The sequence below is a fragment of the Cyprinus carpio genome, chromosome A2, assembly GCF_018340385.1.
Source record: "Cyprinus carpio isolate SPL01 chromosome A2, ASM1834038v1, whole genome shotgun sequence".
Classification (NCBI taxonomy): Eukaryota; Metazoa; Chordata; class Actinopteri; order Cypriniformes; family Cyprinidae; genus Cyprinus; species Cyprinus carpio.
In genome coordinates, this window is record NC_056573.1 from 13224643 (window position 1) to 13241030 (window position 16388).

At 35.9% G+C, this 16388-nt stretch overlaps 1 protein-coding gene across 1 annotated transcript in view; it reads left to right on the plus strand.

Moving 5' to 3' along the window:
* Positions 1-16388, plus strand: part of cdh7a (cadherin 7a) — a 58100-nt gene that overhangs the window by 25861 nt on the left and 15851 nt on the right. Inside the window, exons 4-9 of the mRNA XM_042774050.1 lie at positions 1544-1663; positions 2594-2761; positions 3249-3436; positions 5412-5662; positions 6811-6947; positions 12964-13085. Of these exons, the coding sequence (XP_042629984.1) occupies positions 1544-1663; positions 2594-2761; positions 3249-3436; positions 5412-5662; positions 6811-6947; positions 12964-13085 (986 nt within the window). The remainder of the gene's footprint in view (positions 1-1543; positions 1664-2593; positions 2762-3248; positions 3437-5411; positions 5663-6810; positions 6948-12963; positions 13086-16388) is intronic.

Genomic DNA, 16388 nt, shown 5'->3' on the forward strand with positions numbered 1-16388 from the left:
AAGAGTAACAGTCATTTTGCCTCGGTCCCTGCTTTGAGGTGTTACCATAGTACTGCGTTTTTGTACACTTGTACACACACTGCACACCAGATGCTTAGGTTACCAATATGACTACATCTGGGCCTGTCCCCAAATGTCTCCTTTGTTTTTTTACAAGCAAATGCTTTTAATGATAATCTGCATTTCTGAGGAACACCGCAGTCTGGAGTGGCCCGCAAACTATGCTCAAATGAAGGCCTGGCACTTTCCATTAGCCATTTTACTGTTTAAATCAAATCTGGGAAATATCAGTAAGCCAGTAAAGTAGCACTAAACTTCCCTTTGTGCTCCAGTTCTACAGAATAAATGATGACGTAATGAACCTACACTACCAAATTATTACTTTTATTTAGGTATGATGCATAAAAAGTAAAGATTTGTACATTTTTTTTTTTACAAAATAAACACTAAGCACACAGTTGTTTTCAACTGTGATGATAATAATTTTTTTCTGAGCAACAAATCAACATATATTCAAATGGTTTCTGAAGGATCATGTGACACTGAAGTAATGGTTACTGAAAGTTCTTTTAAACTAAATTCTATTTTAAAATATTTTAAAATATAACAAATATTTGAAATTGTATCAATATTTTGAAACATTGCTGTTTTACTGTGTATAAGAGACTTAAAAACAATTGTAAAAAATCCTGCCATCCCCAAACTTTTCAACAATAGTATATGTGTTGTGAAAAGCACGTGCAGGCCACATACAGAATTGCGTTTATAGTGTGTGTTTGGCTTCTGATTAGATTTGTTTTGTCCTTCTGGGCTTTTTGCAAGGATGCATGGCTTAATGAGAACTGAGGCAACACCAGCTTTGTACTCTGTAATCAAGACAGGCACAAGAATACAAAATACTGCAGAAGCCAACACAAGATATGTTTCTATCTGAAAAATAATTGTGAACATAATTTATGGATAAAGCAGCATTTCCATCACATGTTCAAAATAAAATAATCATAACTTCTGGGGAAATTAACGCACAATGGAAATGAAAGTTGTTGTCACTGGGGAAGCCACTGTGACGCTTTTATTAAATGCAATTACTTACAAAACACTCGAATGAACTTCATATATGCTATAGCGATCAGCAGCAGATGCCTCGTTTCTGTGACTGACAGCATGTCAGATGGTTGAGGGAGGCAAGAGCAGCCTCTTTTAATGCATATCACAGGAATAAATTATATTTTATAATATATTAAAAATGGAAAACAGTTGTTTGAAGTTGTGATAATATGTCCACAATATTGTTGATTTTACTGTATTTTTGATCAAATAAATGCAGACTTGGAGAGTCTTCTTTTAAAAAACTTTGCTGGAGGAGAACAATGGACATCTACTTGTGTGCATCCACATGTTTCTTTATTGGTTTACTTGATCTTGTTCATGTTTTCTGATGTTTTCCGTCTACATCAGATTTCAGTTCTGTAATCAAGTGAGGCTCAATGCCAGTGTATGTCTGGTACCATTTTGATCAAATTGCGTGGATAATTTGTTCCAGGCACATCTGTGGTTGAGGTTAAGGCGACTGACGCAGATGACCCCACATATGGAAACAGTGCCAGGGTCGTGTATAGCATCCTTGAAGGACAACCCTATTTCTCTGTGGAACCAAAGACAGGTACACACAATATTTCTTTGCAATGTTGTCAGTAAAATATTTAAGCATTAAAATGTTATCCAGCAGCAAGATTTTAAATCATTCTCACCAATCAAGCTCTTTAGGTAAACAGTGGACAATATCACAAAATCACATTTCAAAGCTATGACATGGTAACCACCAATCCCTGGAATGGAAACATGGAAACGTTAAGAGACTGCTGTTTTGATTGACTCACTTAAAGACAGAAAAAAGTTGATAGGACTTGTGATGAAGTTACTGGCACACATTACCAACTGATTACAGGGAACGAAATTCTTAATGTAATCAGCACTCTAGCTGTAACTGAGGTCATTTCCACATATGGACTCAATCAACAGGGTAAATTACAAAGCTTGATTAAACTCTTTCTCCGTTTTCTTTTAAAGTATGCAGCTAATTCTAGAGATGCCTCCACAACATGTGGAGGAAAATGAAGCCAGATATAGCAAATAGCAGCACTTATTGATTAGGATTTATCATAGCTTTCTGTGTGCAAAAAGGAAGTAGGTACTATTTAATCACTATCTGGTGTGCCAAGCAATGATAATTCAAAAACTAACAATGAATTGGAGAGAAAATTGATTTACAGTCATGCACTGGCCTCAGTGAATTTGACTCATTGTTGAGAGATCCATTATGATATGGCCTAACAAATCTGGAAAAGGTCCTTGCTATTTAGATTACTAAACGGTAATCCTATTTTAATTGATGCACACTCCATCTCCCTATAATGCAGAAGGGAAGTGATCCATATTGTAATCTAGATGCTTTTTCACAGCTTTTACAGGCCAGGAGGATATTATCATTACACAGTACATCTCATGCATCAACAACCCCCCATATTTCTTACATTTTAATCAACACTAGAGAACAAGACGTTCACTAAAACAGTCCTGCTTTTCTGTGCAGGCATTGTGAGGACAGCTCTGCCCAACATGGATCGAGAAGCACGGGATCAATATCTGCTGGTAATCCAGGCCAAAGACATGGTTGGTCAGATGGGAGGACTCTCAGGCACCACATCGGTGACGGTCACGCTTACAGACGTTAACGACAACCCGCCCCGTTTTTCAAGGAGTATGATTATTCTACCAGCTATAAAACAAACGTGGACCCAATCCATCATTAATGCATGCTGCCTCTCCATTTAATTTGCATGCAAGCAATCTGAGATGTTTAATGACTCAGGCTGATCTTGTATTATAGAGATCAAGCGCTCGCTGTAGTTGCTGTGTAATTATCATGTAGATGACCTTTGGAATAGAAATGAACAATCTTCTTTTATAATACAGGATTTTTTAGATCATTGTCATAGTTATTTCTGTCCCTATTTTTAGCCCCACGATACCATTGGTGGAATCAGTATGTGTCCGGGAGTGTATAGAGCTTAGACTATCCTCGTGCTTGCTATATCTAGAGTGGCTTAACTGCTACGGAGCAGAGAAATACATTATTAGTTCAGACCTGGCCCTAACAGCTGGGTGATAAGGAAGGAAAAAAGAGAAATAGCATCATCAATAACCACTGTGTGTGCGTGTGTGTGTTTGCCGGGCCTCTTTTGCAGAATCCTATCAGTTTGCTGTGCCTGAATCCCTGCCTGTGGCATCAGTGGTGGCCAAGATAAAAGCCTTGGATTCTGACATCGGACCAAATGCTGAGATGGACTACAGAATTATAGAGGGCGACGGCCTTGGGGTGTTCAGGGTCGTGCCAGACAAAGATACCCAGGAAGGAGTCATAATTCTACAGAAGGTAGGCCAGAGACAGCCTAAACCTTATATGTACTTTCGGCTCCATTGCTGATAGGAAATAAGTGAAGGCGATAAATTTTTCGTGCCTGTAAAGGGGGCGCAATAAGAAAATTTGCTAGATGTAAAAAGAGTGTATCTTTAGATGCTGTCAGAGGTTAATCTGAGGTTACGATTACAGAAGACACTAACAACCACTGGGATCACTTCTAATATAAGACATCTTTGAGTTCCTGTCAAAGTCATTGACTCGGTGCCAATATAAAAACTATCCAATATAAATACCACTCATGTTACACTTCATTATTAATTGTTTTTTTTATTTTTGGATTACAGATATTGCATAGCAGGTATTTTGCTTCAAAACTAGACATTGCAGCTGTTTGTCAGCCAGTATCCATGACCAGGCCTCCCAAATTGTCACCCTGACTACCAGTATCCCCCAGGGCTATGTCCTCAGACCTTTATTGTTCTTTCTGTTGACTCTCAGCCTGGTTGCCAGGCTCCCCAGCAACTATCATCAACTTTAGAGATGACATCGCAGTGCGAGGGAGATGGCATGCAGAGAGGAGATGAGAGATCTAGAAAAATGTTGAGGAGTCAACAACCATCTCTTAATGTCAACGAGACAAAAGAGATATTTGTTGACTTCAGGAAATCAACAGTGTTTGAAAACTGCTCTTCCTCTCACTGGACACCCCTACAGTGCAGACTGATCAGCATGTTATTTTCTCTGAAGCAATGTCTAAAGAAAGTTAGTAACAGAATGAAGGACAGTACTTTGGCCTTCAGCTTTTTCTGCTGTTCTTTCTTCTGGGAGAAGCCTCAGGAGTATATACACTCCTGAACTACTGGACCTGAGAACAGTTTCTTCCCATAGGTGATCATGCTCCTCAACTGCTTTGATCCACCTTACTCCCACCCTTACCCTTTGCTTATCATATGTTATGGATATAGAAATTCATACAGAGAATACATTGTGAATTGTGGGGTGTTTATATAAATTTTGGTGGAATTCATTTATTATTGTTTCTTCAAAAATATTGCTTAGTCTGTTACAAAAAATAAGGTCTGTTAGAAAAAATATTAATATTTAATCAAATTTAAAATATTAATAAACTCCAAAATCCTAAGAAAATGTAATGATTTAAAAACTTTTTTTCTTGCAAAAACAAAAAAAGAAACAAAAAACATTATTTTTTTAGTTTGAATAAAACAGTGTTTCAGGATTTATTGACCGGATATGTGCACTCAAGTGTATTCAAACTATATGGAAAGTATTTTATTGCTTTTTATTTGGTTACACCACTTGACACAGAGAAATTAGACTGAAATATTTGTATAATATTTGTAAAAAAAAAAAAAATGCAACGGACACGAATACAAAGATAACCAGTCTGAAAACTTGCATTTTGAACTCTGTATATTGTATATACAGTACAGTGTTTTATATTTGCACTGTGGTTTCCAGGGAAACTATGTAGGATAGAATTGACAATAAACTGACTGACTTCTCATTTTAAAACTACAGTTAAACGTGCTGGATTTGGCAATGTTGCACCCTCAAGGAAGTTATGTTTCATCAGTGATATGAAGAAGGTTCGGAAGGTTGTTTTCAATGTGCTGTATATTACAGCAGACAGGTGTGATAAATGACTATATGAGAAAGTATTCCACAAGACATTTTAGCATCATGTATCTCTGTCTTAAAATCAATGTACTGCTTTGACACTGTTCTTTTCTGTCCTGTCAATCGATAACAATGCTTAAATGAAATATGAGAGATAAAAGGAGTAGATCAAGAGTTCTTGGATGGATTATATATGTACACACATAACAGCTAGATTTCAAATGTGAACTCTGTTTATGAATTGCCTGGATGCTTACCACATATTCTCTGTCCTTGTTTATAATTTCAAAACTGTTTCTAAACCCCCCCCCCCAACTTTCTCTCCCTCCTTTTGTGCTCTTCACCTCAGAATCTCGACTTTGAAAAAAAGTCAAGCTACACTCTGAAAATTGAGGCATCCAACAGGAACATAGACCCACGGTTCTTGTCTCAAGGACCGTTCAGTGATACTGCGATGGTGAGGCTGACTGTGGAGAATGTTGATGAGCCTCCTATCTTCTCTCCGCTCAGCAAAATGGTTGTCTCTGAAGCTGCTAAAGTGGGAACCATCATAGGAACTGTCTCTGCTTTGGACCCAGACTCCACCAATAGCCCCATTAGGTAGGACATGGCCTAATGGAATGACTTTACTCTGCAGTGATAATAGTTTTATAAAGGCAAGATTAAATCTTGAGAAAGACTGCAGCATTTTAAATTAAAGCTTTAAAACCTTAATAAAAAAATATTACCAGATTTTGGTGTCGAGATAATATCTAATCAGACTTTAGCTGAATTGCATTATCCCCTTGCAGTCGAATGTCTACGGATAGAAATCTGACCAAAGTTATCTGTGCAAAATGGCTTGCAAAAACTCACTTAAGATTTTATGTTTTTAAAAGATGACTCTTATATGCTCTCCAGCGCTGCATTTATTTGGTCAAAAATACAATAAATAATATTGTGAAATATTGTTACATTTTAAAAGAACTGTTTTCTGTTTTAACATTTTAAAATTCAATTTATTTGTGTTATGGCACAGCGGCCATTACTCTAGTCTTCATTGTCACATGATCCTTCAGAAATCTAAAATGGTGATTTGCTGTTCAGGAAACATTTCTTATTATTATCAGCATTAAAAACAGTTTTTGCTGCCTAATATTTGTGTGGAAAATGTGATGCATCCTGAGAAAAAAGGAGAGAAAAAAAATGCATTTATTTGAAACAGAAATCTTTTGTAACATCATAAATGTTTTTACTGTCACATTTGATGATTTAAATGCATCCTTGCTGAAAAAAAGCATTAAAAATGAAACTTTACTGATACCAAACTTTTGAACAGTAGTGAACATAATATTATTCACATAGTTGCATGTGAATAAAGACAATGTGTAACAGTGTGTCTTGAGTATATTTACACAATACATTACACATTTAATAGGGTCAATTGCTATCTGATTTCAAGCCTATCACATAAACACATGTAAATATAAAACAGGCCTAAGATAATACATATCCAAGTCATTAGTGCTATTATTATTGCATTTAATTATTTTATTTGTTTATGTGGGAGCGGATGCAAATGTTGACTGTAAATGAGTTGTGGGACTCAGGTGTTTAGTGCTGAATAATTAAGTAGTTCTGTGCCTAAGAGCCACTGAAAATAATGATTGCTGTTGGGGCTGTGGCTTCAGGTCATATCTATAGAATTCATTTAAAAGTCAAAGCTTGAAAATCATTTAAACTTATTATTATTATTATTATTTTTTCAGGTATTCAATAGACAGAAACACAGATTTGGAGCGATTTTTCAACATTGAGTCAACAACAGGAGTCATCAGCACGGCTAAGCCTTTAGACAGAGAAGCCAATGCTGTACACAACATCACCATCCTGGCTATTGAAAGCTGTGAGTGACCTCAAATTATCTTGTGCAATTATTGAACTGATTTATATGGTTGCTGTTATGGTTTGAAGGTCTTCTGAAAATTTGTGAAGGGTACACTGACAATGATTATGTTTCTTGGCTGAAACAAAGAATTAAACACAAAATATGCTACGTGAAAGAGGCCTGATTTATGTACAGTAGATGTGCTATGGTATTCTTTTTTATTGTTCAACAAGGTCTGTCAATTACAGAAATTGATACTGCTTGAATTGCCCTTCATAAGTAAGCCATTCAAAAGAATATTTTATTGAAAAATACCTTTACATTCAGTTTCTATGGGGAAGTATTGAGCAGCTGCATTTTGCTTTTTGAAATCTCAAATTCTATTAGGATGAAATCCTTGATAAAATTTGAGCCTTTAATTTCACAATGAATAACATTATCCCAAGGTTCCCTGGGCTAATAGTTGGCTCTCCTCTGGGTGATCAATATTTCAAACTGTGTTCCTCGTGCATGACGCGTCTGTCTATATTTCCGTATGGCACATAGAGCATAATCGTTCAATCTGCGCGAGTGCTCTGGCCAGGCTGTGAACAGATGCTGTGCTGCTGAGGTGACCGCTGTCCACTGGCATCTACAGAAACCGTGTAGCTTGATCGAGTCTTGTCCTGATTGTAGCCGATGGGCAGAACTGCAGCTTCCTCTCCCACCAAACTTTTGAAGCTGATTTTCAACATGACCTTCACTCAAGTGCATCTGTTCTCTCGCAGTCTTCGCACAGACAGCCATAACCATATTGACTTGAGTGATAGAGGGGAATAATATCCATTGTGAGGTTACATTTTTAACCCATATCCATAAATGTGGATGCACTTAACCAAAGTTTGCAGGTTTGCCCTCATAGACAATCAGTCATTGTCAAAGGCATCCACAGTATCTAAAATGGGTTTTGGCAGAGAAGATTGAAATGTCCTCTTCTATTTGTCTGTAAGAATGAGACAGTCGTTTGCTAGCTACCAAAAGGTAGCCTCAAAGTCATTTGTCTTTAGGCTATATGTAAGGTGTTAATGGCCCTGAAAATCATAAAGGAGGAAATCTAAATTTCTGAAAATGGGTATTTTAGATTCTAAGGGCAACCATAGTTGAAAGGCACATTCAGGATAAAGTTGCTCTGTGTGCCAGAATCTCTTCAGAAGCTGTTGTAAAATGACTATACATGTGGCTACATAATCTATATTGATGTGCAATTTGCCATGATAGTTGCTGTAAACAGCCTACAGTTAAGAAGAATTGACTATATTACTGAAGCACTGTTTATTAATTGTTCCTAGGGCTGCAGAATATTGGAAAAACTTAGATTGTTTTGTTTTTCTGTAATACATACTGCATTATGAAAAATTTTCAGGAAATAATTAATCATTCTAAAATGATTGAGGTGATTTTAGGGGGGGTGCATCTGCAGAGAAAACAACAGTATAAATAAAAAAAAAACAGCTGTAAAATTAATTTTATGCCTTGAAGCTTTTTGTTTGTTTGTGAACCATCATTTTTAGACCTGAAGCACAAAGCGAGATGAACAAACTCAAAGTTGCAGATTAAGTTTTGAGTTTACAAAACTGGACAAACCCAACCCAGTTTAGATCAGGATCAGCACAAACTCTGTACAAATGTTCTCTGTGAACTCAGGTGTACTCCAGAGTTTGTGAGGCGTGTGCACCTGAAAGTGTGCTGCAAACAGCCAATCACAAGGAACATTTCATTGTTCACAGTGCCATAGAAGAACATTTTTGTCTATATGGTTCTATAAAGAACCTTTAACATCGGAAGAAACTTTCTATTTGACAAAAGGTTCTTTGTGGCGAAAGAAGGTTCTTCAGATTGCAAAAAGGTAAGAATTATATGGTTGTTAGATTATAATTTGGTTGGGTGGTTCTTTTTGGAACCAAAAATGGTTCTTCTATGCCATCGCTTGATGAACCTTTTGAAGCACCTTTATTTTTAAGAGTGTGAAAAGCATCAGTTTGATTGACTTATCACGAGAATCAGCGCAATTCACTTTTCTATTGAAGATGAAAAGATTGTTATGGAAAAATACCATGAATTGAAACACATTTACAAGGTAGGAATAAACACTGCTGCAGTGAAAGTTTGAGAAGGCAGCCACTAATTATATCGATGCAAGTTAATCAACTGAATTTAAATAACTGATATTACAAGGAGCTCAAAAGAAAACAAGCTTTATCAGTTTAAAGAGCTTTATATACTGAAGCTTGTGTTTATATGTATATAGATATAGCCTATTGATTTAAATGTTAAGTGTAATATTAATTGTTAACTCATATAATTAATTATATGAATATATTGTATGAATTATAATTATAAATATAATAAACAATTAGCAGCAAAAGATTTGTCTCTAAGTGAGAGATAAAGTGGGTGGCTTTATTGCATCAGATATTGCTCAAAGCTGATTGGTCCAGCTTTGGACCAAAATGTGGACTAAAATTTGCTCAAACTAAACATGAACTTAACTGGGTAAAAACTGAAACTGGCTTTGTGCTACAGGCCTCTGAACGAATTTAAGAAATACAAACAAACAAACAATCAAATAAAAGGGGTGTTATTTTGTACTTTAAATAAAAGTACAAAATAGAGTAGAAAATAAATAAAAAATAAACTCATTTTCCAATTGAGTTATCATAGGCCACATTCCCAACTGTTTTTGATACATTTGCTATGAATAAAAATAAAAATGATTATTATTATTAAATGAAATTATAAAATGAAATATATTGTAATAATACTAATAGTAATAATAATAAATAAAATTTTTTAAATTAAAGTAATACATATCATTTATATAATACAACTGTAAAAATACAATTCTACAAATATGTTGTGATTTTTTTTTTCAAGCGAAATCACAATATTGATATGATTAGCTGTGCAGCCCTAATTAATACTTATACCTTTAACTGTTTATTGCAGATTGGTCTTATTTGTCATAGCACTGTATTTCTAAAAGCAACTCACTTTACCTTGACCAGACATATAATATCAGTGCATATTTACTGTTAGTCCACAACATTGCTACCTGACAAATCTGAATACCTGAAATAAGTAATCCAGTCATCTCTCCATAATGATTTCTCATAACAGTCTTTATCTAGTAATCACAAATGACTGGAAAGGTCTTGGAAAAGTCAAGGAAATTCATTGGTCAAAAAACTGCGGTGCTATTACATTTGTGACTGCACTTAACATGGCGAATTATGAGCCAGTGCCCAGGGGCGTCAGTTGTGACATTATAGTCACCGCCACGACAATGTGCTTAACAGCCACTGTCCTTGCCATCAATACTGAGGTAACTTATCACCCATTTTATTGTTTAGAGCATTGTAAAGCAAGTTACGACACACATCCAGCGATGGCAGTCTGCCTGGGTTTAATTCAAGGTAGATCCCTCATCCTCTAAAAAGTGAAATTAATAGATGAATTAGCTCAAAGCGCACGTCGTCTCTCTCTCCCCCCGCCTGCAACTCAGCATGTTTCCTGCAGGTGTGTACGGCAGCGAGGCAGATGGGCTCTATATATCTTGGATGGAAGATACTGGGAGGCACGACTCATATATTTATTAGTCCGGTTTTGTTGGGATATGCGTTTTCCCTAAACCAGAACAGCATTTGGATTAGACAGTTAGGCTAAATTCTGCTAGCCATGTAAAGAGTCAGGCTAGTGTGGTACGTACAATAAATCACTGGGTTTTCAGTTGAAATCAACTTCGAATGAGCCAGCATATTTCCAGCCCAGTGCCGGTGCATGTTCACACCTGCAGAATAGATTTATTTTTGCTCTCCATCAACTCATTTGGCTGAAGACCATGACCTCGTTTTGTCCTCCTCAGTGCCCTCAATATCATCACCGCTGCCAAAATTATGGAAAGCTTATAATGACAGGACTGCTTGAAGAAATGCATAGAGATTTCACAGATTAGCACACAAAACCTGAAATGCTATTATTGGTTTTGTAGTGCATTGTGAGCATGCACCGAATGTACTAGCAAACAGCAGTCAGCCTACTCAAAGAATACTAGCAGCTGTGTCTGTTCTGGTTGACTAGAGGCGGTATGCCCGCAACAGGTGTTTGCTGTTGGCTTGTGCTTAAGCACCAATACCATTTGAGATATCTACATTGCATAGTTACGCAACAAAAATAACCTCACGCCCTTGTAAAGTCTGTTCATTTGTTGATTGCCAAGTGCAGTATGCCTGGTGGTTGAAAATATCACCTTCTGTGCTAAAAGTAGAGCGAGAACACAAATCAAATGTGCACTGGGCTTAATGTTCAATATGCTTATATTATACCCGAGTCATACCAGAAAGGCCCTTATGTCTGCTGTTTTGGATCAGATTGCTGATAAATGGGATGATGTTGCGACTGGTCTGTTTAGACAGCTCAAATTTGATTCAAAGTCACATTAAATTCTAGTGTGTGTATTGCAGCAATAAATTTCCTGGAGTCCTTTTCATGGTCCTCAGCACTCATGGGACCAAAACAAAAAACCCCAGCAGCTAATTCCTATTTCAGATTCCTGTATTGCATCAATCGTCGTGACTTTCATTTCTAAGATTTACTCCTCACTGCAGTTCTGTCTGTATGTATATAAAGGGTCAAATTGTTAATGTATCTAAAGCTTCTGAACAATTGTGAGATATAAATGACTTCTCATTTATTTTTGGATAAAATAAACCAAGAGAACAAAGTTTAGAATGCCGCAGTAGGAGAAGTGCATTTGCAATCACTTGTAAGAACATCAATGGGAATATTTAAGTGAAGCTCTAAATGAAAGTTCAGGTGGAGCATGTTCATCTAATACTGTCAATCTCAACGCAAGTGTAGTTAAACAGCTACTTAACTCACTTTTGTGACAACTGCTTCAACATTCTCCACAAGCCCTTCTATACCTTTATTATACATAGATACTACGGATGCTACAATTCTCAATATAATATTGAGCCGTTCGGTAAAACATCCATGGTTCAATATGCACTTGTGAATTGTGTTTTTCCGGTTTTGCATTTCAATAATTTCCGTGCATTTTATTTCACTCTGAATTGGCTTGAGTTTACATGGTGAGATGAGGAAACGCCTCCCCTTATCGTTTCTAAACCAGCTGTCCAACAAAACAGTATGTTTTCGCTGTTGTGTCTTTCTTGGCTTCATGTTTCATCATTCATCATCTTCTTTTTAGTCAGCTACAGCGATGGCTGGATGTCTTTGTTCGTATTATGAGTTCATTTTTTGATGCACATGTGAGTTTCTGTGCGATGGCACACACGTGTTTATAGCGTTCGATAGTGTCAGTCTGTCATATTTCGTGTAAAAATAGGAAAAATAATACTTCTCTCAAATGAAATTTGAAATAGTCATTTATTGTACCCGTGTTTTCTCCAGTGTACAGAAGTGTAGTTTTTTTTTTTTTTTTCTATTTTGTTAATTTGTTTTAAAAATCGCATTTTAAATCACAAAAAAAAAGTTTAATGTGCCAAGCCATCAGAACCTAACCGAATGGAACAAAAACCGTGGCTAAAATAAAGAAGGTATATATTGTATTGTGTAATCCCTAATAGATTTATAATGAATGTACTTTACTGTAATACTTAATTTCATACTATTAATTTTAGCTTTATTCTTTTTACATTTATTTTTTATTTTATTATTTTTATAATATTTTCAAATGATACAGATCAACACTTTTGTATTATTATTATTTGTTTTTTATTTAGTGAAGTAAAATCTTTTTATAATACAAACAATTTCACTTCAGAATTACAGAAAATTATGATTTAATGCCTTCAGTGAGAAAAACCCACAGTGGCCGGGAAGATGGCAAGGCACATATTTAAATAAATGGAATCTCTTAAATAATGTAACACATTTAAATAAATGAAACATATTGGAAAAAATGTGCTGGTGTCCTCGGTTTTTTTCTTCTGTTAGCCTTTTCATGCATGCATATTTTTCTCTGTGATTTCAGTGGATCCGTCGCAGGTTGGGAAAGGAGCGGCTCTGATCACAGTGATGGACATTAATGACAACGCACCAGTCTTTGCCATAGAGTATGAGACCATCCTGTGTGAAAGTGCTGGGCCAGGACAGGTATTGTGGCTCTTGATTCTTCAACAGAAAGGCTTTCATATCAAATGCGATTTGAAACCTGTATAGTCCAGTAAACAGAAATGATTATTCATGTCACAACTTTTCTAAATACTGCATGAAATTAATTGTGCAACATTACTGTTGGAAGCACCTAATAAATGAGAAGAGATCTCATTTTCAGATTATGTATTGCAGTGTGCAGATTAACATGGTTTAAACCAAGGTTATAATAATAAAAGTCTTTTATTTTTTCATTCGTTTATATGTATATATTTTGATATCCTTCATCAGAAACTCAACCAGAAAGAATCTGGACCTTAGTTACTGATCCATAGCCAGTAAAGAGCAGTGAGAGCCACAGATGGACAAAATGATAGAAACAGGATTCTGGTGGCTTTCTGCTGCAGATTACTCTAATCACGGGATCAAAACATTGTGCACTCATGCAGAAAAAGCTTTACACCGATGCAAATTAGACAGAGGTGACTGTGGCATGAAATTGGTTTGTTGGGGAGCGTGGCATTGTATCAAGTGGCCAAATGTGAAGTCCTTCAGCAGGCAATTGCAGAAAACACACACAAGCAAACCAATGGGTTCCTCATTTTCGAGCCAGCAACATGCCCTGATTTAAACACATCCTCGCATTCATATTCCAATGTTTGTCAGAACGTCATTACTAAGATGAACATGGTATAAAGGGCATTACGAATGCTTCATACTAAACAATCGCTATGAGTGCATAGAGGAAACATTCTGGACCTTTGTTCAGTCCTAATGGGAATCATAAAAGCCACTGACAAATTTTGTGGTGACATTGATCTTGAATGCGCTGGGTAATGTCAGAGGACCAACACTATTGGTGAAAACGTGACTGATTCTACTCAACTATAGGTGCCTTTCATTCTCAGAGCTACACAGAAAGAAGTTCATGTTAATATTCTAATGCTGCATTTATTTTCTAATTCTGATTGTATTGTCTTGTCATTGCAACTTTATCTCACAGTTGTGACTTTATATTTGACAGTTGTATTTATTTATCTTAATTTGTGACTTCATGTCTCACAAATTTCTCATAATTTTGACTTTATCTCACAATTGCACCTTAATATCTCACAGTTGTGAATATTTCTCACAATTTCAACTTTCTTACAACTAAGACGCCATACTGTATCTCACTGTTGTGAATATAATTCTGACTTAGTTGCAGTTATTTCTATTTCTATTTCTATTTCTATTTCTACTTATTTTTTTATTTTTTTTTCTTTTTGTTTGTGTTTGTTTTTTTTTTTTATTTGTGACTTTTCTCACAACTGTGACTTTATATTTCACAATTTCAAATGTATTTATTTTTTGTAAATGCAACTCATGACTGCAGGTTTATGCCATTGTAACTTATAATTATGATTATTTCTTTTATTTGTGACCATATCTCACAATGTGAATTTCTTCTTTTAAGCTGTATCTCACAATCAAATTTTATAATTATTGTTGTTGTTATTATTATTATTATTGTTTTATTTATTTATTATTTTTTATAAATCATAAGAAACAAGCTTCCATAGAAACCCTGCTTAGTAATTGTTTCATTGTTCATTCATTTCATTGTTTCATTGTTTATTTAGAGGAGAATTAATAGTCAATTTGCAGAGGTGCTTGAAAATCTTACTCACTCAATTATAATGTTTTTATTAGTGTATCAGAAATTGACTTGATCTGATCATTTCTTTTGGGAGCAGTCAAAGAATACTGAAGGATGTTTTTCTTTTTCTTTAGAAAAATAAGCCCTCCCACAAGAGCTCTCAAAACAAAGAAAGAACAGAACAAGGCTACAGAGTTTACTGAGCATGAGATATAATCCCCTGTAGTGGCATGATTGTCTGGGCCATAATAATTAGTCCTGGCCTGCCTGTGTCCCAGAATAACAGGGAACCGTGTTTGTTTTGCCTAAGTGAAAAGGTGCTGGTGGGCTCTTTTCACAAATGCTATCTCAGCCTTGAAACACATTACCATAGTCCCTCAAGAACACTCTCTATGTGTTTTGGACACCCCAGACTTCTATCACTTCTAACTATCAGAGCTCTCTCTCATATTAAAGGCTAAATTACTCTCCCGCCTCTCCGAGGAACAGTAGAATGGTCTCTTTCTCTGAATAGAAATGAATGTGCCTATATGTTTTCATAATGATATATTTTCCCCTGTGATTCATGTTCACTTCCATATCTTCAGCCATGGGAGTGCTTGAGCGATGCTGCAGTGATAGTCAAATGCTGTCTCGATAGTGCGGATCTCTCTTGTGATTCTTAGCACGGTGAATCTGTCCTTATAACGGCCCTTTAACCGTTGTACCTGCAAAACAGAGGCTCTCAGACATCCTGGAGTGCTTTTGGAGACCGAATTTGAAAGTCAAAGTCTTTGAGTGAGGCGTTCTAGAGCTGTTAGAAGAAGAATTTTGATCAGACAGAATGTTTGCCGTGAGGCACAATATCATCAACAGACAGTGATGGCACTTTTACATTCTTTGTCACATCAGTGGCTCGCAAAATAGTTGCAAATGCTGTTTGTCTATTTCCGTCTGAGGTGAAATAGGCTCTTTTTCAGCCAGCCTTCATGCCTGTTGTTACATTGTTATCTGCAAGTGTATCTCCACTTTGTTGTTTTCATACACCTCATCTGCACATTTGTATATTTAGAGCTTCACACCTGCTCCATCAAGAAGCCAGACACTCTGAAAGAGACTGTATGGAGCTCTTGAATTTGAATGAACTCCTCAGCATTGCCTGGAGGAAGAATGAATCGTTGCATATAGTTGCGTGGTAAACCTGTTGCCTGGTTTTTGACAGCAAATAAAACCAGGTTTTGAGTGCAAATTAAATTTTCCTATTTTTTTTTTCTTTATACTCACTTGCCGTGGAGAGAGCAAAAACTACATAATTTCAAAGTTTCAAAATTGAAAAGCAAGTAGCGCAATATCACAAATCAGAATGCAGTCTCAATATGTGTTTTTAAAAGTTGCTCTGGCATTTTATTTTTAAAATGGAAAGTTTGGTTGGATTACTTACTGTATGACTGTGTTAAATTGTGTTAAATTATTTCTATTTGAAAACATTGTTAGTGCATTGTTAATATCTTATTTTCATTAGCAGTATCGTTTATTTAGTGCAGTTTCATCTTCACTATTGTTGACAATTCCTTCACATTTAAAGAAGGGTCTCTAAAATTCTGAAAACTATAAAAATATCTAGATGAAGTCAGTTGTTGGATGATTAGGCAATCATAATCACCCATCCCTTATGTACATGATAC